The sequence below is a fragment of the Lissotriton vulgaris genome, chromosome 8 (genome assembly GCF_964263255.1).
Source record: "Lissotriton vulgaris chromosome 8, aLisVul1.2, whole genome shotgun sequence".
NCBI lineage: Eukaryota > Metazoa > Chordata > Amphibia > Caudata > Salamandridae > Lissotriton > Lissotriton vulgaris.
In genome coordinates, this window is record NC_141696.1 from 188,650,686 (window position 1) to 188,676,382 (window position 25,697).

Below are 25,697 nucleotides of genomic sequence, written 5' to 3' on the forward strand. Positions count from 1 at the left end.
CCCACCGAAGGTTTCTGTTGACCTGGTCGAATGCAGAGCTGTAGTCAGTGTAGCACAGATATAGGGTTTGCTTCGCTTCGAGGGCAGCATTGATTAATAGAGAAAGAGCTAATATGTTGATGGTAGTTTCCTTACCTTTTCAGAAGTCTATTTCGGTTGTATGGAATTGCTGAAACCTCAGCTGCCCACAATGTCAGTTCCTCTAGTAAGAGGCCCGCAAAGTATTTGGCCTCGTTGTCAAGCAAGGCCACTAGCCGATCATTTTTTGGGTCATTTCGGTTTCCCTTTTTGAAGATCGGTGAAATGATGGCTCTCCTCCATGATGATGGGATTATTGATGTCTGCAGGATAGGTAAAGTAACTGATGTCCACTCACATAGTTAACGCATCGCCTGCTGCTGCTTCATTTTAATTCTAAATTTAATAACCTCAGACTCAGTTCTCTGCAGTAGTCAGTCATAAATGATTATTTCAAAGAACAATGGTACTCAGTTTATAAAATGGTACAAACAAATTCATTTATAGACCACGATGAGTGCTATAAGTTTGATTCCTATGTCCTGCCGAACATGGAATATTTATTTGATAAATGTAGAACATTTTTATATAAAATAGAACACACACAAATAGAGGGCACAGTCCTGTACCCAGTGTGAAGGAAAGAAAAAGTAAGGGAAGAGGTAAAAGACAAATTAGATTTTCAGGCAATAACTTTTGGAGCAGAACGTGGCTTGCATCCTAATACATTGTACTGCAAGCTCAGTGACAGTGACAGCAATATAATAACACAATGGTATAATTTGAGACACTGTATATGGAAAGTCGACGTTTCGATCCCTTGCCCCTATACTAACGGGATCATCATCAGGACCAATAATAATTGCCTGGTTATGAATTTCAGTCAGTCAAAATCTTTTATTCGGTTTCCATATTTTTAAGGAACCATAAAAAGTACATTGCAATGAACAATATATAAAAGTGGGACGGCAAAACAAATTATACCAAAAGACGAAATTTACACGAGAAGGATACATTTTTACAGAATGTTAATAAAGTGCAAGAGTATTTAAAAGTCAAGTTGATCATAGTTACACCGATTTTTTTATATACGTTTTAAGAAAACCAGCTACACATTTAGCAGAAAATTCAGAATCTAATAGTTGCAGAGCATGAAATGCGGGACGGCAAGATCTCAAACCCATTGATGACAGTAGGGGGATAATCCAGCGCTTTCGAGGTGAATCATAAAATCTGCAAAAAAGGGTAACATGGATTGTGGATTGTTCTGAGGTATCGTCACATGGGCACTTAGTGATGGATTTTGACCAATCTTGTTTTTTCGGAAATGAGACGATACGAAAAAAGATATTAAAGCGAAACCGGGTCAGAAGATATTTTTCATGTGCATTCAAATGGTATTTCAGGTAGGGTTGGATGCCTAAGGAAGATTGAACACTTAGGATCTGGATGTTAGAGATCTTAGTGATTTCCTGAGATAAACGAAGTTTCCTCAGATGTGAAATGCATAGGATTTTTTGATTTTTACTTGACAGACTTAATAAGGATGACGGGTCTAAAAAATACGTAGTAATATTTAAATCCTTAAAGAAGTTACACACATAGGCCAGCCAGGGTATTGTTTGCCAATTGGCCAGGCCCAGGCAATCCATAATGAATTTAAATATTAACACTTTGTAGTTGCGGCAGTCTCATTAAGCTATGTTTCACAAGGTATCGGCGACCTGTTCTGATTACGGTGCCTGCTTGCAGAGTGAATGCAGGTATCGTTCGAGAGGTTATGTTCGTTATTAGCAAAGCCCAGGAATTGGCCATAAATTGCTTCAGCCGACGGTGGGGACATAAGCAGAGCTCAGTGGAGTCTCTTCGGGCAGTGTATGCAGTAGTCACTGTTTCGATTGTGCTCAATGGCAGGTCCCTGTGGCTTTGCTACTAACGAACATAACCTCTCGAACGATACCTGCCTTCACTCTGCAAGCAGGCACCGTAATCAGAACAGGTCGCCGATACCTTGTGAAACATAGCTTAATGAGACTTCCGCACCTCCAAGGCGTTAATATTTAAATTCATAACCAGGCAATTATTATTGTTCCTGATGATGATCCCGTTAGTATTGGAACAATCCTCAATTCAATAAGACCAATAAATCAGTCTGTAAGCTTATGATTAATTCTTTTTATTTTTGAATTTCTTTTATGTATTTTGTTTTCTTGAGTTTGAGCAAATTGCTTTTAAACAAACAATTTTTTACAAAAGAAAAGACTCATAAAGTGCATACAAAAACCTTCAATTATATACAATACCAACAAAAACAGTTAATCTCAACTCTAATCCTATATATATGTGTTTTGCAAAAAGTTGAGAGATAGTTAATTTATTATTGCATTTGAGATATTAAGAAAGTTATCTTTTTTCGATCTCGCATGCCTCCTGTGATACGCCCGGGAGAGCAAAGACATCCTAAGGAAGAATTGTGATTGTTTCATATGGATGTCTTTATTTAGCAAAGAAAAATTCCTTCCTTGTTGCTTCATTTACCTATTAGGTTTTGCTGTTGTTAGACCTTTTTATCTAGCTCACTGACATTGCTGATTTTCTGTCCCCAGAATGTCATACTCAGACTCAGATGAGAACCCTACTGCAACTCAACCACTTCATTCACCCAAGAAATACTTGGTGTGGTAATTTTTTCAAAAGAAGCCAGGTGGGAAAATGTACCTGAGAAATATGTGATTTCAAACTATGCAAAAGGGAGTTTGGTAGGGGCAACAGAATCAGTAATACAGTATGAGTACCACTGGCATGTGGCAACATTTGAGGGCTATGCACCCTCACTGCGTTGCTTGGGCTGAGTTACCCTGTGCTGAAGAGCTTGATAACTTATATGGGGTGTCCACATCTTCAACCTGGTGACACTGTTCCTGACCAGGTACGCACCGCTCAAGCAGTTAATAACTCTGCCTATCTGAACAAAGTCCTTCTTTGCTGCTCATGCAAGGGGGTAATTTTTTATTTTAAGACAAGCAGGGCTGAACGGTACAGGCTTGCTCAGGATCATAAATGCCCACCTAGGCAGTAGTTTAAATTTAAAAAAGACAATACTAATTTTTTGTCTTTGTTTTGAAGATATTGTTTTTTGTTTACATCTACATTTCTTGTTTTTGTTGTTCCCTTTTTTTAAACAAGTTAAAAATGTTAAAAAACATAATTAAATCAAGTTGTTAAAAATTTGAATTAAAAAAGCTCTTTCCAGAACTACCCTACACTTTCATTACGTATGTTGTTATTACGGTTACACTTTTTTTCCTTCTTGATGAGTCTCGCAAGAGCCATGATGCTCTCATGCATAGCATAGTTGATTCTAGCCGGCCTCTCGCGAGAGTGTACTTTTATAATGGAATTTGAATTTTCACTGAAAAAATCCTGTTTTTTAGATATAATTTATATGCACCAGATTCTTGCTACCCCCTTTTTTATACAATCCCGCAAGACTCTTGTAAGATCTTAAAATTTACATTTTCCTTCATTACAATGCTTACCACTTACAATCCCCACTGGTAGACTATTGGGAGAGACTGGCCTCTCCACTGAGACCTTGCATGAATATAACTAGTGTGTACAGTAGAGTGTAACAAGGCACTGCCTCTCCATTCACACCTTTCCCAGGTTTAGTAGTAGGCATAGTAGGGTGGGGATGGTACTCGCTTCACATGTAAGACATCACTGTTCCATACTAAGTATAACAAGTACTAGCCTCCCCACATCTCAACAGGGAAATAAACATATTTATTAATGTGTGGGAATGGATTTCCCTCTCCACTCACAGAGCTACCCAGCAGATATATACAGTAGTATGTAGAGAAACATTGTCTCCTGCACTAACATCTATCTCCAGGACAACTGGGTGTACAGTAAGGGGTAGTGAACCAGTGCCTCTGTCCTTACACCTCTCCTTAGAACAACAGCAATATGCAATGCTGTCTGGGAAGGGACTCATCTCTCTGCTAACACATCTTACCAGGGTAAGAGGTGTCTCTAGTAGAGTTTGAGAGAAATGTATCTCTCTACTAATAGCTCTTCTTATGCTGACAGGTATGCATAGTATACTGTTGGGAGAAACTGCCCTATTTCCAGACTCTTGCATGATAATTCTGCATAGAATAGTGTGCGGAGGAACTGGCCTCTCTCCTGTGATGTGTCTCTTGGATAATGCTTGTGCAAATTAGGGTGTGAAAAGAAGCTTACCTTTGTGGTCACACCTTTCCACAGTATGACATAAGTACACATAACATATGGAGTTGAATTACATTTATGGTTAACCCCTTCACTGCGGTGTGTTTTCCCCCCACTGTGCGGGGGTAGGGGGGACGCGCGCGGCGCCGCTGTGCTTGTGACGAGCTCAGCTCGTCATGAGGCACAGTGGAGCTGCACTCATGACGAGCTGAGCTCGTCACAGCCACACCCGTTTTGGAACGTTCAGCACAACGGGGTAATTATCCCAGCGTGCGAACGTTCCAACGGCCGTGACGAGCTGAGCTCGTCATGAGTGCAGCTCAACCGTGCGTCATGAAGAGGTGAGCCCGTCACAAGCACTCAACGGGTTAAAGTATGTCTTACATAACATCTATAGAGACTATGATATGAAACACATTGCCCTCTAAGTTGAGACAACTCCCCAGAATAATGTGCAAAGTAGGCTGTGAGTAGAAATTGTTCTTTCTGCACACACCTCTGTTCATATTGGTGAATGTCCATAGTAGAGTATAAAAGGAGTATCCTCTCGGTTCAGACCTGCTTCTTGGATAATTTGTGTCCATATTGCAGTGTGGAGAGATACTTACTTGTGTTTCGAACACCTCCCAATGGCAACACCCATACATAATAGGGTGTGCACAGCAGCTGATAGCAGTGTGTATTAGAGTATAAACACACACCTAACACTATGCAAAGATCCCTCTCTTGCATTACAGTTACCAATATTACAGCATGCAACACCTCACTGTTGCTTGACAACTAACCATACTTGCATTGAAATATAATTGGCTCCTATATTACCAACTCTCTATAGGATAAAAGATGAGCATAGTACCATTCTTATGCATAAAGTAGCATATTCACAGTCCCTCAACATAGTTCTCAAGGTTTGTACATTTCATTTTTTAACACCATTTTCAAACCTCGCTCACATCTCTCTACATTCTAATCTGTACCTCTCAAAACCTATATTAACACATCTACACCTCCCAAATAACTTTTCACTCTGTAACCCTACTGTAGAATACGTTTACCAACATTAGTACAATTACTAACACTTCACAATAACGTTTTTGAAGTATATTGCTAAATACCGGAGTTATTTCTTAAATGCAAATGACCCCACCAGTCTCTTTCAACTCCAGAAAAATTAACTTCTTCTAAGCACAACTCATATAGGCAGCCTTTTCCTCCAAAGCACCAAGGACAAACTGAGCTATCTGTGGTTCTGCACCCAATCACATCACAGCACTTCTCCAACCATGTAATAGGAATGGCAACTATTGGTTGAGCCTTAGCCCTTATTCTTTTTACCTCTCCTCATGGAATTTCCAGAGTCTCTCACAGTAGATTGTAAAACACCTCAAAGGAGGCTTAGTGATTTTCCTTCAAGTCTTTGCTAGCCTCTTGCGAGATCGCACGTATATATATACACAGCATGCTTCACCCTTTGAAGCTTGTGAGCTACTATTGCTAGATTCTCACTGGATCACAATAACATTATATGGAAATAGTAATATCTTACATGACAGGTGTGTATAGTAGGGTGTAGGGAAACACCCGCCTCTCCACACAGACCTCTGTCACAGATGACAGGTGTGCTTAGTAGGATGTCTGGACGGACTGGCCTCTCTGCTAAGACCTCTATCTTTGATTACAAGCACCCATACTAGAGTTTGGGAAAGACTTGCCCCTCCTCTCAAACCTCTCTCTTGGATTACAAGTATACACAGTAGGGTATGGGCAGTTATTGGCCTCTTCACTTATACCTCTCACTTAGATCACAGATGTATATATTAGAATGTAGGGAAGGCCTGGCCTCTACAGTCAAACCTCTGTCATGCATGATGAGTGTGCATGCTGGAGTATTTAGAGGGTTTGAACTCGCCACAGAGACCATTGTCTTGGATAACTGGTGTTTTTAGAAGAGTATAGAGAGTAACTGTTCTCTTGGCTGAGATCTCTCACTGCAATGATAGATGTTCATAGTAGGGTGTGTGGAGGGACTGGCCTCTCTGGTGAGACCTCTCTGTAATGATGGATGTGCTTAGTGGGGTGTGGAGAGGGACTGCCTCTCCTTTCAGAACTCTCTCTGGTGATGGGTGTGCATAGTAGGGTATGGTGAGGTACTGGCCTCTCATTTCAGACCTCTCTCTCAGGTGACAGGTGTGCATAGCATGGTGTGTGGGGGGCTAGCCTTTCTGCAGAGACCTCTCTCTGCAATGATAGGTGTGTGTGAAACAGGGTGTGTGGAGGAATTGGGCTCTCCTCTTAGACCTCTATCTCAGATGATGGGTGTGTGTGGATGAGCCTTAACTCTGCACACGCCTCTTCTCAAACCAAAGAGCATAAATGGTAGCATCTGATAAACACCATCTAGGCCATATGTTGAAATCATGTAAGGTAATGTAATGTTTTTTTGTAACGCCAGTAAAAATCTGGTAGGATTCGACCTATAAAGCATCCGGTTTCATGGGTGGTTGCTAGACAAAGCAAAGGTTGTTCCTCTAATGGAAACCAAATGTAGCATTATAGTGTGGATATTTTTGGCATTTTTAAGAATCACTGCAGTCAGAGGAGCCGGGCTGTCTTCAACGAAAGGAGTGCCTGGTAGTATTGATTAAAATCTGTGGAAGTGCAGGCCAGAGGTGAGGATCTCTTCGGTATTGGCTTGCTGAAAATCATCGGCCTGCCTTTAGAGGAACAAACATTTTGGCATCCTTAGCAACATAAGCAGTTACGAAAGTCAGGAACTCTTCAACAAAACAAAACACGTGTCCAGGGGCATCAAAAGCAGGGAGAGATGAGAGGGGATATAGAAATGCTGGTGAAGCTGAGATTGTGAAGCATGCTCCAACCCTTCCCAACTCCACCCCCCACCCCCCACCCCCAAATAGAAGATTAAAACATTTAATAAAAGATTCACATCTGCGAAATGCCAGGGACTGATCCCAAAAGCCCATCTAACAATTGCCCAAAGTGAGGGGTTCAACACAACATGCCAATGACCATAGAGGAATGACTCACAGCAGTGGCGGCCGGCACAAGTAAGGGTGGTGAGGTGAAGAGGTGGAGGTTGACTGACGATGGGAGAGGTAAAATTAAATAGGTAAAACCACTTACCTTTCGCTCAACGAGTCGGCAATTCAGTGAGCGCAAGGTAAGTGGTTTTATTTATTTTTTTAATTTAATTTTACCTTGCCCGTATCCTGTCGACTCCCAACCCTGCTGCTTCACCGCTCTTCCTAGTGCCGGCCGCCACAGACTCACAGCCATTTTAAAAATGTCATATGTAGTCAGGGTCGGACTGGATCAAAGGGCAACCTGACTGTTGCTGTGGGCTGGCCTGTTTTTGGGTTGTACACATTGCCACAGCAAGCACAAATACCTGCGGTTCTCCACCCCATAGCGACCACCCAGACAGTATGTCTTAAAAAACCCAAAACTGTTTGATTTAGAGATGTGGAACATTTTTCTCACAACCCAGTTCTTAATGTTAGCCACTGTGGTGCCCTGGCCTATTTTCTCACCCAGTCCTACCTATATGTGATGTTGCATATTTTATGTTGTTTTGTGGAGTACGTAGTGGGGTAAGGTTAGTGTTCCAGTGTGGTTTGTGTTTAGTGGTGGCAACAATTCTTACCATACAGCTAGAGCTGTCTTGCGCAACGTAAAATTCAAACTCACACAGCCGTTTAAAGACTATTTAGTCCTCCATGTTAACAGACAAAAAAAATAGCTTACTTGAAGCGATGTCATACTTTTATTTGTTTTAATAGGGAGCGAGAGCACTAGATTCCCCCAAGGAAAAGAAGAAACCGAAGAAAAAGCAGCAAGTCATCCCGGGAGGTGTGTTTGTGAGAAGAGTCACAGAAAAATAAAAGGACATTGAAGACCTATTGTAAATTTGCCTTAAAATAATGATCGATTCGTATAGATTCTGGTCCTCTGCTTCTGATAAAGTTCCAGATCCCACCTGTGGTATCTAAATTAGAAAATAACTACTTACCTACGTTGGTCATGTTAAATTTGCATTTTAAATATGTATAGATATTTCTTTTAATGTTTTTCATGGCAATGTTTAGCATTTGATAAGTTAAAATTTTTTTAAATGTTTTAAAACTGAAGTTCTTAAGCCTCTTTGTAGTATCACATGAAAAATGTAATGTACACCATTGACTTAAATAAATCAAATATGTCCTGCTATTGTGTTTAGCTAAATTGCAGTGCTGTTTAGAAAGTAAATTTAGCATCTAACGCCGTTTATGTAAAATCTTTTACCTCGGACGTCAATGCAACCCGGCGGAATCTGTGGTCACAAAAAAGTACTCCTTCTATGGTGGTCTCGTCTCTTTAACAAGGGTTGCACTAGGAGTAAAAAAAAAATAGGCCTAGGCACTTATAAAAGTGTCACTCTTTGTGGTTCAGGTCTTTTTGTGGCAGTTTCACTTTCGGGAAAATGGGTGGCAAATGGCGCATCACAAATGGCTGCCAACATTGGGCAAAACAACATAACTTGAAGGCACATTAGAAGGCTGTATGTTAGTTCAACCCTAAGGAATGTTGGGTACACATTGTGGCATAGGACCAGTGACATCGTACAGTACTGGATCGTATTTAAATAAGTATGTCATCTCCCGGTGAAATGATTTTAAAAACTCAGACATATGGTAAATTTTAAAGCTAATAACATTGGAAAAATTGGAAAATCACTGTTGGTGTGAACATTGGCATTTACCTGTTGCACCTAGGTTTACACCTGCTCTTTTTTCCTCCGTACTTTAATGTTCCTGCCGGTAAAAAATTTAGCTAAATCACCTAAAGCCGGTATTTTTTTAGCCCTTATGTGTACATACTTAAAACAGCAATTATAAATAGAAAACCACTTTTAAATGTGTTCTTGGTCTGCGTTAACGATCCCTGACTAAAATTAAAGTAAACAAAGCAAAAAAAATCATGTTACAAATAAACATATTCGATTTTGAACCTACTCTTAAACTTACTCTTGGAAAGGTGCCAACCTAGTACCCTCATGACTGTTGCCCTTTTAAAAATATTAATTTATAAATAATTAAAAAGTATCACAAGTCTTATATGTTCCTGCCCCCTTACAGCCCACAAAGGCACAGGCTACCTGCAATTGGTTAGGCAAGGCATACATTTCAGTGTATTTAAGGATTAGCAAGAATCCATTTTTTTGTCCCGGCCTAGAGACAGCTTTAGCTGTCTCGCCAGCCTCCGCATTTCAGAAAAATCATAGAAAAGTATATACTTTTCGACCGGTCAGCCTTAGGGTGGTCTTCTCCAAGACTTTTTGCCTTTGCCCTCCACTTTTTGCTGAAATTAATTTTTGTTGGGCTTAGGAATCTGTTTACTTTACTAGTGCTTAAGTGCTTGTGCTCACACCCTTTAACATGGTAACATTGGCATATTAGTTTACTTATAAGTCACATGTACAGTAGTATACCATATACCCAGGGCCTGTAAATTAAATGCTGCTAGTGGACCTACAGTGCAGGTTGTGCCACCCACTATAGTAGCCCCTGAAAACCTGTCCCAGGCCTGCCATTGCAGACTAAATGCAATTTCAAATTGCCAATTCAACTTTGAAAAATAACCCCATTGTCAAGCGCCAAACTCTCCTTTTATTGCTCATAAGTCACCCCTAAGGTAGGGTCTATGTAGCTCATAGGACAGGGTGCATTGTAATTAAAAGGTTGAAAAAGTACTTTTTTTAGATTTAGATGTTCTGGCAGTGAAAATCTCCTAAATTTGTTTTTCACTACTGCGAGGCCTACGTCTTCCATAGGGTAACATTGGGCTGCCTTATTACCTTTAATAAGTGCTAACTTTTGATTGGGAACAGGTTAGTATACCATGCTTGGTGTCTGAAAAACTGTGATAAAAATCCTCTTTACTGGTAAAGTCAGATTTTTTGTTAATTTTCTGAAAATTATACTTTTGGAAAGTTGGCATTCTCCTACCCTAGCAATTTGGTGCCTGTAGCCAGTCCTAGGTCACATGACTGTGTATAGTTGGCAGTTGGACTTTGTTTATTCCTTCCAGAGAGCCACACATAGAGGGATTTGGTGTACCTGGATGGGCCATAAACTGGAAGCATGTGGGGGAAGGGCGGATCTGGGCACAGCCGCACTTGCAACGGATTAGGCTGTGCTCTGCCTTCAGACAAAGGACTTATCAGCCCTCCATTGTTCATGCAGCCAGCAAAGAGGCAGGGCACAGGAACTAGGAAACTTCAGATATTTCATAGGAATTCTTCTAGAAACCTAGCCTACTATAAAGGAGGAACTAGGTATAAAAATAGAACCCTCAGACACATTATTCAGTTCACTTTCTGGAACTGCCAAGGTTTCTCAGAGGCCTTGCATTAGGTGTGATGATCTGTGGGTAATTCTGTCTATGTTTATTTCTTAGAGTACACCACATCCTCCACGCCCACCTGGTATTACGTTAAGGGCCACGCCTACCTGGCAACCACAGACGCAGGTGTCCAGTGAGCCAATGGACCAGATTTTGTTTTTTTAAATTATTTTGTCCCATTCCCCCATTGTGACAGGGGCCGCCAGAAATGCGGTCCGCATCGCAGTGAGGGGCGTGGTAGGACAAGCGCGAACATCGCTCCGGCTGGGTTCAGGATATCTCAGGTTAGTGATTCTGACAAGGATAAACCTGCAGCCAGAGGCTGTTTGTGGATAAATAGGCCCAACAATGTCAATACCCACCCTTTCAAAGAGGTTGCCATGGACAGGCAAGGGATTAAGAGGGGCTTCCCACTGGCCTGGCAGGTTAAGCAAGTCCTACAGAACGTATCTGAGGAAATCTTCATCCTAGGCCAATAAAAGTAGACGACAAGCCTGGCAAATGTCTTCTCAGGGGTATTTCGTGCGCCAGCTCGAATAGGAAGGTCCTGTGGCATTGGGGCACCCGAGGGCCCTTGTAGCCCCATGCACAGGTGCCTTTGGCTCACTATACAGGAGGTTTCCCTCCCAGTAAATGTGGTGATTCCCATCCGGAATCACAGGCTGCCTGGGCTTCGGCTTGCTGCTTTATGTCCCCCAGGATTGGGCACTCTTTCTGTACCTTATAGAACCCCTTCTTGGTGGGTCCTCCTTCCATTTTCCATCCAGCAAGCTCTGGCAGTTCACCAAGAGAGGCAATTTCCTCCTCAGTGGGCTCCGGGCGACCATCATTGGTACCCCGTCTACCTCAGCTGGGAGACATTCAGGGGCTGGTTACCCAAGCCTCTTGCCTTTCCCTCTTATGGTAGCTGGCAGAGCCATTCTTCCAGGATCCAGCCCTCCATGACTCCCTTTCCAGGCAGCCATGGACCTGGTTGTAGCACATACTCACGCAGGCAACCCTAACATTTTCAGGTGTGCCTTAACCTCAATTTCCTTCAAGGTAGTGTGCTCAAGGTCATTACCTAACAAACTATCTACAGGCATGGTAGGGCTCACTGCAACTTTCAGAAGACTGGAGACCCCCCTCACCATCCACACTTAAATGGAACAGGGGCCACTGGATAGTGACCCTCCCGGTTGTCAGCCACAACAATCTAGTGGAATGTATTGGGTATAAGTTGCTCTGCAGCCACCAGTTGACTCCTTTCCATAGACACGCTGGCATCTGTCTCTCTCAGAAACTCAACACCTTGCCCATTGATGGTAACCCATTGCCAACACTTTTGAGGGCAGGTGCATTTTAGGAGCCATCTCACCCTCGCCCAGGCAGACTAGGGTAATCAATTAACTCCCCCACTTACTGGGACAAACTCCTCTCGAAACACTATGGTAGCCATCCCTGCTGTTACCTCCAGTGGGAGGTTGTGCCCTTTTTGGGCACTTTGAGTCCCCCTTGTAGTGCCCATACTCAAAACACTTACTATTTGGGATTTTTTTGGCTGACACTTATTCTGGTGGGCAAATTCAGACACTTTCCATGTGAGTTGTTTTGGAGCCCTTGAGTGGACTCTTTCTTTTTCTCCCCCTCATTTTTCTGGTGGGAACCCTGACCACCCTTTTGGGAGTCCCCTCAGATGCCTTCTTGGACAATAAGGTGATGACCCAAATGTTTTTCTCCTCAACAACCTTCCTGGGGTCAGTCAGCTTGCCAGCCAGTAGGTGTTGGCGCTTTGGAAAACAAGTAGATAGCATGTGCTCCATCGAAAGTAATTTGCACAGCCCAAAATAATCAACCTTGCTGCCCCTCATCCAGCCCTTCAGTGCCTGCTTGCAAAGTCAAGGAAATCTACCCATGTTTGGGAGGACATTTTGTGGCTGCTCCTGAAATTCTGTCTATACCTCTTACGGGTCCACCAAAACTAATTAAGTAAAATGGCCTTCATGGTGGCGTACTGGGTCTGATCTTCTACCTCAAGTGTAAGGAGGGTGTCCCTCCCTACCGCGGGCTTGTAGCTCCAGAGACTACCCCAGGACTCTCCAGGAACCTTGTACACCCTTAGAGGCCCCTCATAAGTTGAGAACCACTTGTCTTTGTCATCCCGCACAGCAAAACTGGGTACCAAATCATTTGGGATATGAACTCTCCCTTCTGCAGTTGACACTGTAGGACTCCACTTTCATGGTTCTGATGTCCAACACTCTCAGGGCCATCACATAGGTCATCCTCCTATCCTGCATTGCCAGCCTTTTTTTCCCTCTAGAACATGCTTCTTTTCCAATTTGGCAAGTTTTCACTGTTTTTCAATCTTGGCAAGCTCTAGTTTTAGCTTCCTCTCCTCCCTCCTGTCCTCCAGATCCTCTGGGGACAGGTTTCTAGAAGACACACTGCAGTCTGTTCTTGGAGAGACTTCCAGTCCCGGGAGGATGACCCCATTCCTTCCCCCAGTAGGCTGCATGGCAAGCTCTCCAGATAGTTCCTGTTCCAATTCCTCCTCAGACTGACCCTTCCTCCTCATCCTCTGGATTGGTCTGTTGGGCTTCTGCCCATGCCCTAAAGGCTGTTTGAAGCTCTACCTTCTTGGCACTTACCTTCATGAACAACCTCTTCTCCTGCCAGAACCCCTTGAGTTGGACCACCCTGTAGCTCTCCAGATTGGCCAGCTTGAATTCCATCTTGCCAGACAAGGCCACAGCCATTGTAGAAAAAATGGGAATTATGCAAACAGCCTTTTGGAGAAATCAAAGATGTCAGTTAGTGAGAATTGATTCGAATTGGTATAGATATGGAGTAGTAGTGTACACTATGCCACTGTATTGCACTGCACAAATACAAGTCCTATCCTTACCACTGATCGCCAATGTTAAAAATTGGGTTTCTGGTTGGCAGAGGTATGCACCCTGTCTATACAGGAACCACACTCCTAGTCAGGGTAAGTTGGATACACACCATAAATTAATCTGTGCTCACCCTCTGGTAGCTTGGCAAAGAGCAGTCAGGTTTAACTTAAGAGGCAATGTGTAAAGTATTTGTGCAACAGTTCAAACAGTAGCACAGTGAAAACACTACAAAAATACTCCACACCAGTTCTGACAAATAGATTATGATTTTATAAGTAAAACAAGACCAAAATGGCAAAAACCCAATAAGTGGAAGTTGAGTTATGAATTTTTAAAGATTAAAAGTAAAAATAGCACTTAGAAGCAATAAGCATCTACGGGGGTTATCTGTAAGGGTGGGCGTAGTGGGACTTCGCGAAGTGGGCAAGACACTACGTCCACCTACGCACTTCGCGTAGCCCCACTACGCGCCACCCGCCTCCCTCCTGCCCTCCCTAAATACTTACATTATATTTTATAAAATTATTAAAAACCACTTACCTTGTCTGCCGCGTCTCCCTCTCGTCATCGCGCGATTCGCGCCGCCGTCTTGCATTTCTCGCGAGAAATGCGCATGCGTGGGCGGCCGCACATGCGCATTACTATCAAAGACGGCGGCGCGAATCGCGCGATGACGAGAGGGAGCCCCGGGGACGCGGCGGACAAGGTAAGTGGTTTTTAATTATTTTATAAAATGCAATTTAAGTATTTAGGGAGGGCGGGAGGGAGGCGGGTGGCGGGCAACTGGCGGGCAACTTCGCTACGCCCACGGGGTAGGCGTAGTGTTGCCTGCTACGGCGAAGTAGGCAACACTACGTCCACTCCGTGGGCAAAGCAAAGTGCTACGCCCAGGGTTAGTTATCTGGCCACACTGGACATGTTCAAAGTCAATAGTTCAGACTGAACGCAATGGAGGGCGGGCTGGATAGAGGAGCCACGCAAGGCCCGCTGAACAAAGTACCTTAACTCTGGTCGCAAAAGCGAGATGCAGGGAGCAGCTGAGTGATGTGTTGGTGTCGATCCCTGCAGTCGAGTTGATACATAGATTTTTGCCATGCAACAATAGTGATGCATTGGTTCTGAAGATGGAGACCCGAAGCCGAGATGCGTTAGTTCCAAAGTCGATGTGCTGGGTTTCCACACGCAGTCAAGGGGATGTGTCGATCTTCACAGACTACAGCAGCTGCAATGAGGCGGTTCTGATGCATTGGTTCTTGAGGCAATGTGCTGGTTCTGAGTGCAATGCACCGGGCCTGTTCCCACAACAGCAGCAATGTGTTGATTCAGCTTCCCACAGCAGATGCTGTGTCGGTTCCTCTGGAGCAAGCACCTGGATCCACTTCCAATGGACCATGCACAGTAGCAGGAGATGAGAGTTTGGTATCACCGAATCTCAAAACAGGAGGCAAGCGATCATATGCCCTTAAGATCACTCTGGGTTCAAGCAAGAGTCCAGTTCTTCTTCAGCAGGGGCACAGTAGCAGGCAGCAGGGCAGCGCAGCAAAAATAATTTCCCCCAGAGCCGCAGAGTGGCAGTCTTTGTAGCAGCACATCAGTCCTTCTTCCTGGCAGAGTTTCTTCACAGATCCAGAAGTGTCTGATCTGGTGGTGTCAGAGACCTAGTACTTCTACCCAATTGTGCATTTGAAGTGTAGGTCATCATCATCCCCAGAGTCAAGAAGGCACGCACGGGTGGAAGGCGCTTCTCGGTCCACACTGCACGCCTTTGGAACGCGTTGCCCCGCGACCTGAGAACAGAACCAGACTATCTACGATTTAGGAAGCGGTTGAAAACTCATCTCTTTCCTTAATTTCTGACCTCTCCCCTCTGCCCCCACTGACCCGCAGTTGTATGGATCTTAGCGCTGGGATACTCACGGGTGACTACGCGCTTTATAAAATAAAATAATAATAATAATAATAATAAGGTGACTTCAAAGAGAGGCTTTGAGGTGCAGAGAGGACCCCCTTTCCTAGCCTCGACTACAGATTCACTACTAGGAGGAACGGGACACTGCCCATTCAGGTGTGTAAGCTCCTCCCTCCCATCATGCCCAGGATGAGCCATCAGGATACAGATGGGCACTCAGCCACACCTACCCTTCCTTTGTGTGAGCCTATCTAGAGGAAAGGCACAAATTCCAGCTGTCACCCACCCTATACGTGTATTGGAGACAGACTGAAGGCACACAGAGCACTTAGAGCAGATAAATGCTATTTTTCTAACAGTATACGTAGTAAGGGGTCGGGCCCCTTACAAACCAGCTGGGTTAGCCCTCTTAAGTATGTATGAACAAATTACCCAAGCTGAAATTATTAAAGTAACATTTTGTATTCAAGGACAAGTAATCAAAGTTCCTTGGACTGTGTGTTTTTATACACATACATTTATTCTTCTGGAAATATTTCATATGCACTTTGACAAATCTTTTAGACCACAATTCAAACATCAAGCTTATTATTGCATTAGACAAACATGAATAAACACATTACAAACCTAAAATACACTAAGACATTAAATACAAAACTCAAAAGTGCTCTTAAAGTGCTTTTCACTGGAAACCAGTCTTATAATAAACATTATGCAGAGGATATAATCATTATTATTGTTTGTAAACCTAACCTCCTGCTTTAAATGTCTCTTGGGGATTGAGGAGTCTCTTTAGGAAAGTAGGCCTTCCAATTCTATGCGATTGCCTGCTATAAGGTTTTTAGTTCTAATATAATATAGTCTGCTGACGTGTTTCGAACCCTTTATTGCTTTTAAGTTCTCCTCTGGACCCTGACTTGGTAGGTTCTGTGAAAAAATAAAAATTGAATTGCTTTAAGTACACTATTTCATGTTTGGTTCTATTCCCTGAAGAACCTCCTCCACCACTTAAATTTACCTTATTACCTCTTATTTCTTCAAGTTCAACTGTTGTGTTAAGCTCTCTAGGGCGTCTTCTGACACATTTAGTAAAGTTTTGTTGATTGCATCAGTCTTCTAAAGCAATTTGTTTTCTGTAAAAAGGAGTTATGTTGGATGAGGATTGATTTGCTCAGCTGAGCTCGCACGTCCTTCAAACTGTAAATAATCTATTGCGCCTTGTCTAAATGACTCTAAGGCTGTTCGGAACAGAGGGTCAATGGATAGCTTGGCTTTCAATATTATTCGGCAAATGTATTCACTTGGTTTTTTAAGTGGTTCAGGTACCTTGTCTTTTTCTTATCGTATCAAATGACTACCACGTTTTAGATATTTGAGTGCAGCAACATTGTATCTCTCCGCATATTGCTTAAGAGTGGAATTGCGTGCCGGTTGTTTTCAAATGAGAAAGTGCGTCTAATTTCGGTTCTATCTTTTGGCGTGTTAATTAAATCCTGTTTTCATATGCTACAGGTTTGCTTGTAAACTTGCCTTGTGTGTTAGTAATTTTTCTGGTGCAGGATCTATTCTTAAACTCACTGCACTGTTGGGTCATAGTTTTCCATTTTCTATAGAGGAATGCCAATCTATGCGCTGGTAAAACCTGCGTTAACAACATTGGATGCAATTTACGATGCATTGCATCTCTGCTTGTTTCTGCAATGCCGCGCTACATCACGGGTGGAATGGCAACATTGTTTTTTTTGTGTTCGAGTAAAGGAGCCAGCGTTTGTTTCTTGTGCCTGCGCTTGCATGCTCTTCTCTTTAATTTGTGCCCGCACTTTCGTGACAATAGTTTGTGATTACTTTTTTTTAAAACTCACTTCTTAATCAGGCCTTACATCTCTCCAGCAACTGCTCTATCTATTCCCCGCTTTTGTCGGATTACTGATAGTAATGTTGGTGGTGTGCAGACCTTAATGCTTTGCTCACCTCACCTTTTGCTCACCAGTTCGAGAGTCCTGAGGCAGAAAGCCGGGAGCTCTTTTTAATTTTGTGTGTGTTTTGCGCAGGAATTGTTTTTACTCTGCATATACTCTTTGGGGCTGACACCACTCACCTTCTCAGTCGACTAGGACTGGGCCCGGACGCTGTGAACACCCGGGTCCACCGCCGCCATCTTAGAGGTAGCGAAGCGGGGAGCGTTCTAGTTCTTAGACACAGGGAGGCTTAAAATGCTACCCTTACAAAGGACGCGCAGGGGACGCGTGCAGCGGGCAAGCCGGGGGCGCGACGAAGGCGCGCAAAAGGCAAGCCAGTCTGCGCCCGTCCGCGCCTGTTCGTCGCCTCTCGCCAAGACCCCTGGGCAGAAACTGATTGAACCACTGTGCTATGGTAGATAAGATCTCCTGGCGCTGAATCCAGGTGCCGGGGCATGTGGTAAGCCAATCTCCATCATGGGGGACACGAAAATTGAAATGCTCAGTGTGCAATTTTAGCACTCTTGCCCCTGGTTTCTCTCAGACAGTAGCGGATAGGTCTCATCAAGTCCAGCTGAAAATATTCTAATTGAACGTGAAGTCACTGGCCAAACACTATATGGAAACTTATGACCTCATTTCAGAGGAGTCTCCGGACATTCTTTTTGTATGTGAAACCTGGCTGAAGGATGACATGACAGCTGTACCTAATCTCACCCTCCCCTCAGGTTATTCGATCTGCACCTTAAACAGGGATTCTAGGAGGGTGCATTGCGATAATTTATAAATCTCAGTATTCCTGCACATTCATTAAGGAAAACATCACGGAATGCGAATGCGCCCGCTTCAGGGTAGTTATTGGCCCGCACTTCACACTCTCTGGACTTTTTATCTATCGCCCCCCAGGGCCGGCTTCTAAGTTCATAGAGGCTTTGCTGGAGACTGTTAGCACGCTTGTCGTAGGATCCGCTAATTTCACGGTCCTGGGAGATCTCAATCTCCATTTGGATCTGACTCAGGACAGCGCCATTTGCAGTCTATTAGCTGACATGGACGCTCTACAGTTGGAGCAACTAGTGTCTGACCCCACGCACATAGCCGGGCATATACTAGACCCGGTCTTCTCTAATATACAATCCATGAAGATTAAAACGCCTAAACCCACGGGATGGACCGATCATTTCCTGAAAGAAATGTTGCTACCTGTCATAGAACCGTATAAACTAGACACGGACAACCCGGTTCTTAAACGTCCATGGCATAAACTTAAACTAGAAGACCTTCATGCCTTTCTTATGGCTAACCCCCTAGGAGACATGGCGGACCCGGAGGTGGCCTACAATGCGTTTAGCGACTGGATTTTAAAGGGCCTGGATACCTTCATTCCTGCAAAATGGATTAAAGGGGCGTACCTCTAATTCTAGCCCTTGGTATAATGACTCGCTGAGAACTCTTAGGAAAGCTTGTAAGAAAGCAGAACGTGATTGGAGAAGGGACTACACGGGTGAGAAAAAAACTATCTATCTTTCCCAAATTATTCACTCTGCTCGTGCGGCCTTCTATGCTAAGGAAATAAAGCTAAGCTCCAATCCAACGGAATGCATTTTTAAAATCTTTAAAGATCTCAGGAGTAAAAAAACGGCCATGCCTAGTATAGGATCTACACAGCAATGCGAAGAGCTTGCGACCTTTTTTGTGGAAAAAGTTCAAAAGAACTATCAATCTTTACCACATTCGTCTTTGGACTCCGTTCTCTTGTCTCCTGGCGACGAGACTTGCTCTACCTTATCGGTAATCCCGGAGATCTCTGAGGATGAATTGACCAGATTGAGTGGTAGGATTAAGTCTGGCTCACCCTCGGATCCTCTGAGACCGTCCCAATTTATTGAGTCGCTTTCGCTCTTGCGGCAGCCGCTGTGTCAAATACTTAATTCTTCCTTCTCCCCGGCTACCGTGTTAGGTGCCTGGAAACAGGCCTGGGTGTCACCTGATGGAGGGTCCCGTTCTACCATCTAACATCACCTGAAAGGAGAGCTCTGACAGCCTTGGTAACATGAAGGTCTGATGTGGGCCCTGCGTGATAAAAATCTGAAAACATGCCAAGATAACTAGCTTTCCTCATTAGTAAATAAAGGCCCCAGGGCCCACTATGCATGCAGGCTTACAAACACACGTTTCTGTGCACCAAAATAAACAAGATGAAAATAGGCCTTCAAAAGAGTGTTTAGCTTCACTGTCAGCTCCCAGACCAACACCCACGCACACACACACACTTACCCTGGTACACGTGGTATAGCTTCCTGAAAACATTGCTAAAAGTATTATTTTTTGAAACATAGCTTGCTCAAGTTCAAACAGCAACCTTTGGCAATACTCTGCTCCTATCATTAGGTCCAGCACGTGCAGATATGAAGAAATGTACGTAACCAACTGTCTCTGTTTTAGAAATGTACGTGACCAACTGTCACAGTTTAGAAATGTACATGACAACCTGTCCTTTTTAGGAAAGAAAACAAGATGTTCACTGTTCAGAAGTGCCCAAAACAAAATGTTCAGTACAGGTGTCCTTCCGGTGTCCTGGAACACTTGTGGTCAAACCGCCTGCACAGAATAAGGCGTAGGCCAGTGTCACCGGAGAACCTTAGTTCCTCAATTTGAGGTATAACAAGACCCAACCGTCAAATTTGAAGTCAGACCTTTCCTGCGGGTGCCCTGCTGCATGAGCGTGGAAGGATCTCTCGGCTAGCCGAAGACTATCTGACTTGGGACGTCGACGCCTCACTCAGGTTGTGGATCTCCCAGGGCAGATAGCCCATCTCTCTCTCTCTCTAGATCTCTGACCCTTCAACTATCTCTCTTCATAGATATATTCCTGTATGATAGGCTCTTTTTAACATAGGTAACTGGCCTCACTCTCAGCTATTTCCAGACACTGAATTAGTAGCAAAATGTTGTATCTTAGCTAACTCTAATTGCGCCTTCCCTGCCCTGCCCTCACAATTCAGGGCCCTGATAGAAATGTGCAATGTATGACAATGGACCTGTGGTAAATGGTTGGCCCATAGACAGTTGGGTTTTATATTCTTGTGCTCAGTAGTATAGAATCTTTGATCATCTGTGTTTATGGTTTTTAAATACACTTCACTCCAGTATTACTTTGTGATATTTTGAGCATTAGTCATCCAGCATTCTTACCAGACAGAGCGAAGTCTGGGTCATATTTAGAAAATTACATTGTTGCTTGAATTGATATGCATTTAGCTCCTTGCTTGTTAACTGAAAAATAAAGTGCCACTCCAACTGGAACGTCTGGTATCTTACATTTGTATTCCTTTTCTTACTCAGTGAAGTGCTGTGTTGGTGATGTGCGAATTTTAGCCACACCCAAAGGTGGTGACCACTGACCGAAGGGGTCAAGACTTTCCCCTTCACACGTGGCGCCCAACGTCTTCATCGTACCTGCCTGATCCATTCTGAGGAGGAATTCGGTGGTCTTCCACGAACCGCATTGGGTATCCCAGCCGCAGCCTCTTGCCTAACATTGGTGAGTCAAGGACCGTTTTATTTTTTTCCCCCTTGAGTCCCGGTGTTGGCTACTTGGCTGTGTGCGGGCCCCGTGTGCCTGGTTCTGGGCTAGACTCCTGACCCCCCCCACAGAATTGCACATGGTCACGATCCAAGAACCCTCTGTGCCCCTCAGTGGTCACATTTTCCAACTTGTCATTACGATTTTCATGTCAATGGTTCTGCGCCTCATTTCTTTTTTCTCACTTATCTGTTCTTAACAATTGCTGTTGTGGTTTGTGGTTTGTCGGTGTCAGACAATTCTCTCTCTGTCGGTTCCAGGCCGAGGAGAGCGCCTCTGTGGTTACTTCTTTGCTGTCAACTACCCCCAGGTTTATGATCCCTCTCGACAGTTTCAGTCTGTGAGCTGGGTGTGGTCCGGACATTACAGGTCCTGACTCGGGTTTGAGACCCACCCTGCCCCTTTTCTGTGGGCAGGTTCCTGATCCCTCTTCCAAGTCGAGTCTTGGGAGCTGGGTGTCCCCTGGAATTATCCAGGGTCGGAGGTTCTAGGTTCTCCACTGGGGGTCGTTTGACTCTGACTTTCTCACTCTGGCATCCTTGCCACCTGCCTTTACCATTGGCTACGTCCCTTCACTCCTTTGCTAAAATACTACACTGTCTTCTTTCTTTTTTTTCATCGTCATGCCATAAATAATTTCTCTTTTCTCCTATTTCAATTCACTACATACCGTGCCCTTTCTACTTCTGCTTTTTTCACCGCCTTCGAATCCCCCACCCACCCCTCCCTTCACTCCACTTCTCAGCTTTACTGTCCACCCCTCCTCAATGCCACCCACCCCTCCCTTCACTCCACTTCTCAGCTTTACTGTCCACCCCTCCTCAATGCGGGCTCTGCCTTCGCTTTACTTTCCTCCGGAACTATTTTTACACGGCCTGGCTGTATTATTGTACATTTCCCTGCTGCTCCTACGGCCACCCAGCCAACGCCCACGGACCCAGCGCCCCAGCCAACGCCCACGGACTTCCTGCCTTTCAGACCAGCGGCAGGAGGAACTGCTCTGTGCCATCTGTGGTTCATTCCGCTCATCGCGGACTCACTTCCTCCCCTGGCGCAGCAGCGCCACTCTGCCTCACAGCTCCCCCGAGCCCCCACCCTTCCTTAACATTTAACTCTATACATGTTCTCTCGCTCCTCTTTTTTCCTCTTCCGTGTTCCTCCTTCATTCTTTTTTCTCTCTGCCACTTCAACACTCCCCTCTCTCCCTATCCATACCTACCTCTTTCATTCACGGCACCCTGTTCTTTCCCTCCCTCCTCGTAACATTTAACATTGCTGCTGTCATTGTTTTACACTATCTCTCCCTCGCTCTCCTGTTATTGCATTTCTACATTGCTGACGTTCATTCTTTCGCACACTAAATACTCCACTCCTTCCTTTGCCACCATTGGTACTTCTGACATCTCTGTTCTCTCTTCTTCCATGATCTTACTTATTCCATCTCTGTTCTTCCATTACTGGAATTTCATACCCAGCCCGTGGATATCTTCAGGTCATTGATCACATTGTCAAACAGTGACATTTCATGTCTTGATCTTTGTTCTGGTCCTCAAGTAGTGAAATTCATTTTCTACATCTTTCTTTTATTTCATATATTGCTCATTGATCTGATCTTCAAGTTCTGAGATTTAATATCTACATCGTTCTTTTATATCTTGGTGATTCATCTGTTCTTCTACCCCGTTATACTTCAGGATGCATCCTCTGTATGTCATCAGTATTTATTGTTCTGTCATCATGTTGTTAATTATGTACTATGTTGAATATTGACCCTCTCAATTTCATGTTTTGTTCATTTGCCCTGCTCTATGTCACATGTGCTCTTGCATTCATGTGCTTTGTGTAAGTAGCAGCTGTGCTTTGTGACTGCGACACCAACTCCCTTCCCTGTGACCCATTGCTCCCTTACTCATCTATCTGCCTTGTCCCTAACCTACGCACAGTGTACCACACGCCTTATAAATACCCCATTCCTCCCACGCCTCATTGCCCACATTGCCTTTCCCGCATTGCCCATTATTGTGCCAATCATTTGCTTCACAATTGATTGCCAACAGGAGGGAATAAGTCATTCATCCTCCCCTACCTCCCTACATCCCTCGCCTACACCTGACATGCCATACACCTTCTTTTCGTAATGTCCAGCAGCCCACCACCTATTCAACATTTTACTATCCAGTTCTTTCACGATAGACCTGACATCATCCACAACTCTGCTACTAACGAATTCACTCTCCTTACTGACGGCTACCGCACCATACTAGCAGCCGCCTAGACACTTCTCGGCGCTGATTTTACGCCAGGCACCCAGCTTAACATCTCAGCCCAATCTCTGGATAGCCTCCCAGCCTTGTCTCTTACCCCACCATCTCCTGACACTACGGCCCCTCAGCTACTATATACAGAACACGCCTCTGACTCTTGCACCCTGTCTGTCCCCCACTCTCTTCCCCTGGAATACCTAGAATACCCAAATTACCCTGCTGCCTCACCCATTCTCGTCACTGACGACGAGCCTTCAGTTGGCTCCATACAATTAGGTGCTGCATCTGAAATAGTGTGCATCCCATCGCCAGCAGAGACCGCTCCAGACTTGCCCCCGCCATCCGCCTCCAACTCCTACTCCTATCACCCACAGTTCCAAGAAGATACATCACCCCTTCTGAGAGCACTACTGTCCGATTAGTCATAACTTACTGCGGACCCTACACTCTGCTACACCTGCAGAATCCATCACACTGCTCCAACTTTCACATAAGGGAATGTGTGATCATACCACTGATCATATCACCATATTCCTGATAAACAATAACGTTGTAGGCATTTCTGACGGACATCCCTCTTGTTTCGTCCACGTCACACCCCTCAGTAGCACTGTTCTTCTCTCTATATTTCGGGCACTCAATATCGATTACGCATACCCTCGTCAAGTCACTCTATCTCTCGCACCAGCATTTTCACGCCCCGCCGAGCCTGTAGTAAAGGCTCTCCCACACAAACAGTTCCACGCACCACCGCCCCCATAAGTAAAGGATCACAGCAGCACTCACTACACCTCTGCATCACCTGCCTATCAAATCACAGGAAACAAACCCCATGCAGGCTCTTCAGGCAGTTTACGATAAACGAATATTTGGCACGTCGGTGCATAGAACTCCAGAGTGGATCTATGTAAGGATCCGCCTACTATCCCCAGGCCTAGAACTTCCCACTGTATTCGAGTCCTCCTGGCCACGGAACCCACTGCAAAGCAAAATTCGCGACGCCTTTGCCCGTCACAATCTTGAATTCCCTGATTTCTCCCCAGAGGGAAAATACAGGGGACCTGACGAAATAGATTTAAGATTCATACTCTACCACATCATCTGCACTGAAGTGGGAGAAGAACTCATCAGAGACCTGCCTCCTCACGACTCTAGTCCTGCACAAACTTCACAGCCCACAGACCCCAGCCCTCACAACATCTAGGCGAAAACACAACCAGGCAGGGTTGCTCAGTTTCTCATATATACATCAGACGGTATCCCACACAGGTTTGCAGCAACCATATAGGCACTAAGTAACCTCATGAATAGGATACAGGATCCCACCGTGTATAAAACACCGTACGGCTATCATATATATTTTATTGTGCATCTTGCAAATTTGGGAGGACCAGCAATCCTGTCAGGATTCTTCCCCAGACACCCACTCCAGTCTCAGATAGCAGACGCCTGCTTTGGCGGCCAGCTCCAGTTCCCTGGGTGCACCCCCACACAAAATAGGCAGTTGCAAAAAGAGGTTTATGACCACGCCCTAGCAGGAGTAGCAGAAGAACTCGTGCCCAATCTCTAGAGAAGCGTGGCCAATACCCCGCATTAAAACCCCTGCCTTGCCGGTCCACAAATATCTTGTCATGGCAACACCACTCCAACATGTCCTGAAAACTTTCAGTGCCCAAGAAAAACGCATACTCAAACACTGTAGGGAGCTTCACAAATTAACAAAGAATATGGATTATCCGTGGCCCTCTGAAGGTTCCTTTGACGCAAATATTCTCGAGCACGCCACCACGTTCCTAAACACCAAATATTCTGGAGCCAAATTACAAAAAAGGAAAGAAACATTAGCTCTCTGGCGTATTTTTAAAGAAAACACGCAAGAGCATCCTGCCACCCTGCCCACTGCACCTTCTGCGCCCCCACCATATCAGGCCAATGGCATGTACCCTGCCCTAGGATCAGCAAAGAACAAAGAACTAGATTTACAGACCACAACTAATGACCTACCAACTGTCGGATACGGTCAACTCCCAGGTGACCTTTTTCCCACACCCGAATGTCCTCAGCCTGGTGGTGAAAGTAGTAATGCCTCATCGCCGCCACCCGGCACCAGCAGTGGCCAACTGCTCCCCGTCACAGGTCCAAACACCACACCCGTCACAATGCAAGCCCCGGTCAGTCCCCTCCACGTAACCCCTGCTGCCGGTGGCAGTCCAACACTGCACGCTACAGTGCCAGGATTGCCAGGACAAATAAATGCGCAGTTTTCACTGCAACTAAATCCCACCTCCATCGGAGTCCCACCTGGGGAGGCTGACGAGGACAATGCAGACAATATGTCCCCAGCACCATCAAGTAATACGTGCATGTCATCCCGCCCCTCCTCTCGCCATGCACTCCCGCACTACCATGATCCCAATAGCCTCCGCGAGGCCAATGCTCCACTCTCTC

General features: G+C 44.7%; 1 protein-coding gene across 1 annotated transcript in view; it reads left to right on the forward strand.

The window, feature by feature from the left end:
- Window positions 1-8,477, forward strand: part of ANKRD42 (ankyrin repeat domain 42) — a 428,468-nt gene extending 419,991 nt beyond the window's left edge. Inside the window, exon 12 of the mRNA XM_086933250.1 lies at window positions 8,052-8,477. Within this exon, the coding sequence (XP_086789376.1) occupies window positions 8,052-8,153 (102 nt within the window). The 3' untranslated portion in view covers window positions 8,154-8,477. The remainder of the gene's footprint in view (window positions 1-8,051) is intronic.
- The last annotated feature ends 17,220 nt before the right edge of the window (window positions 8,478-25,697 follow it).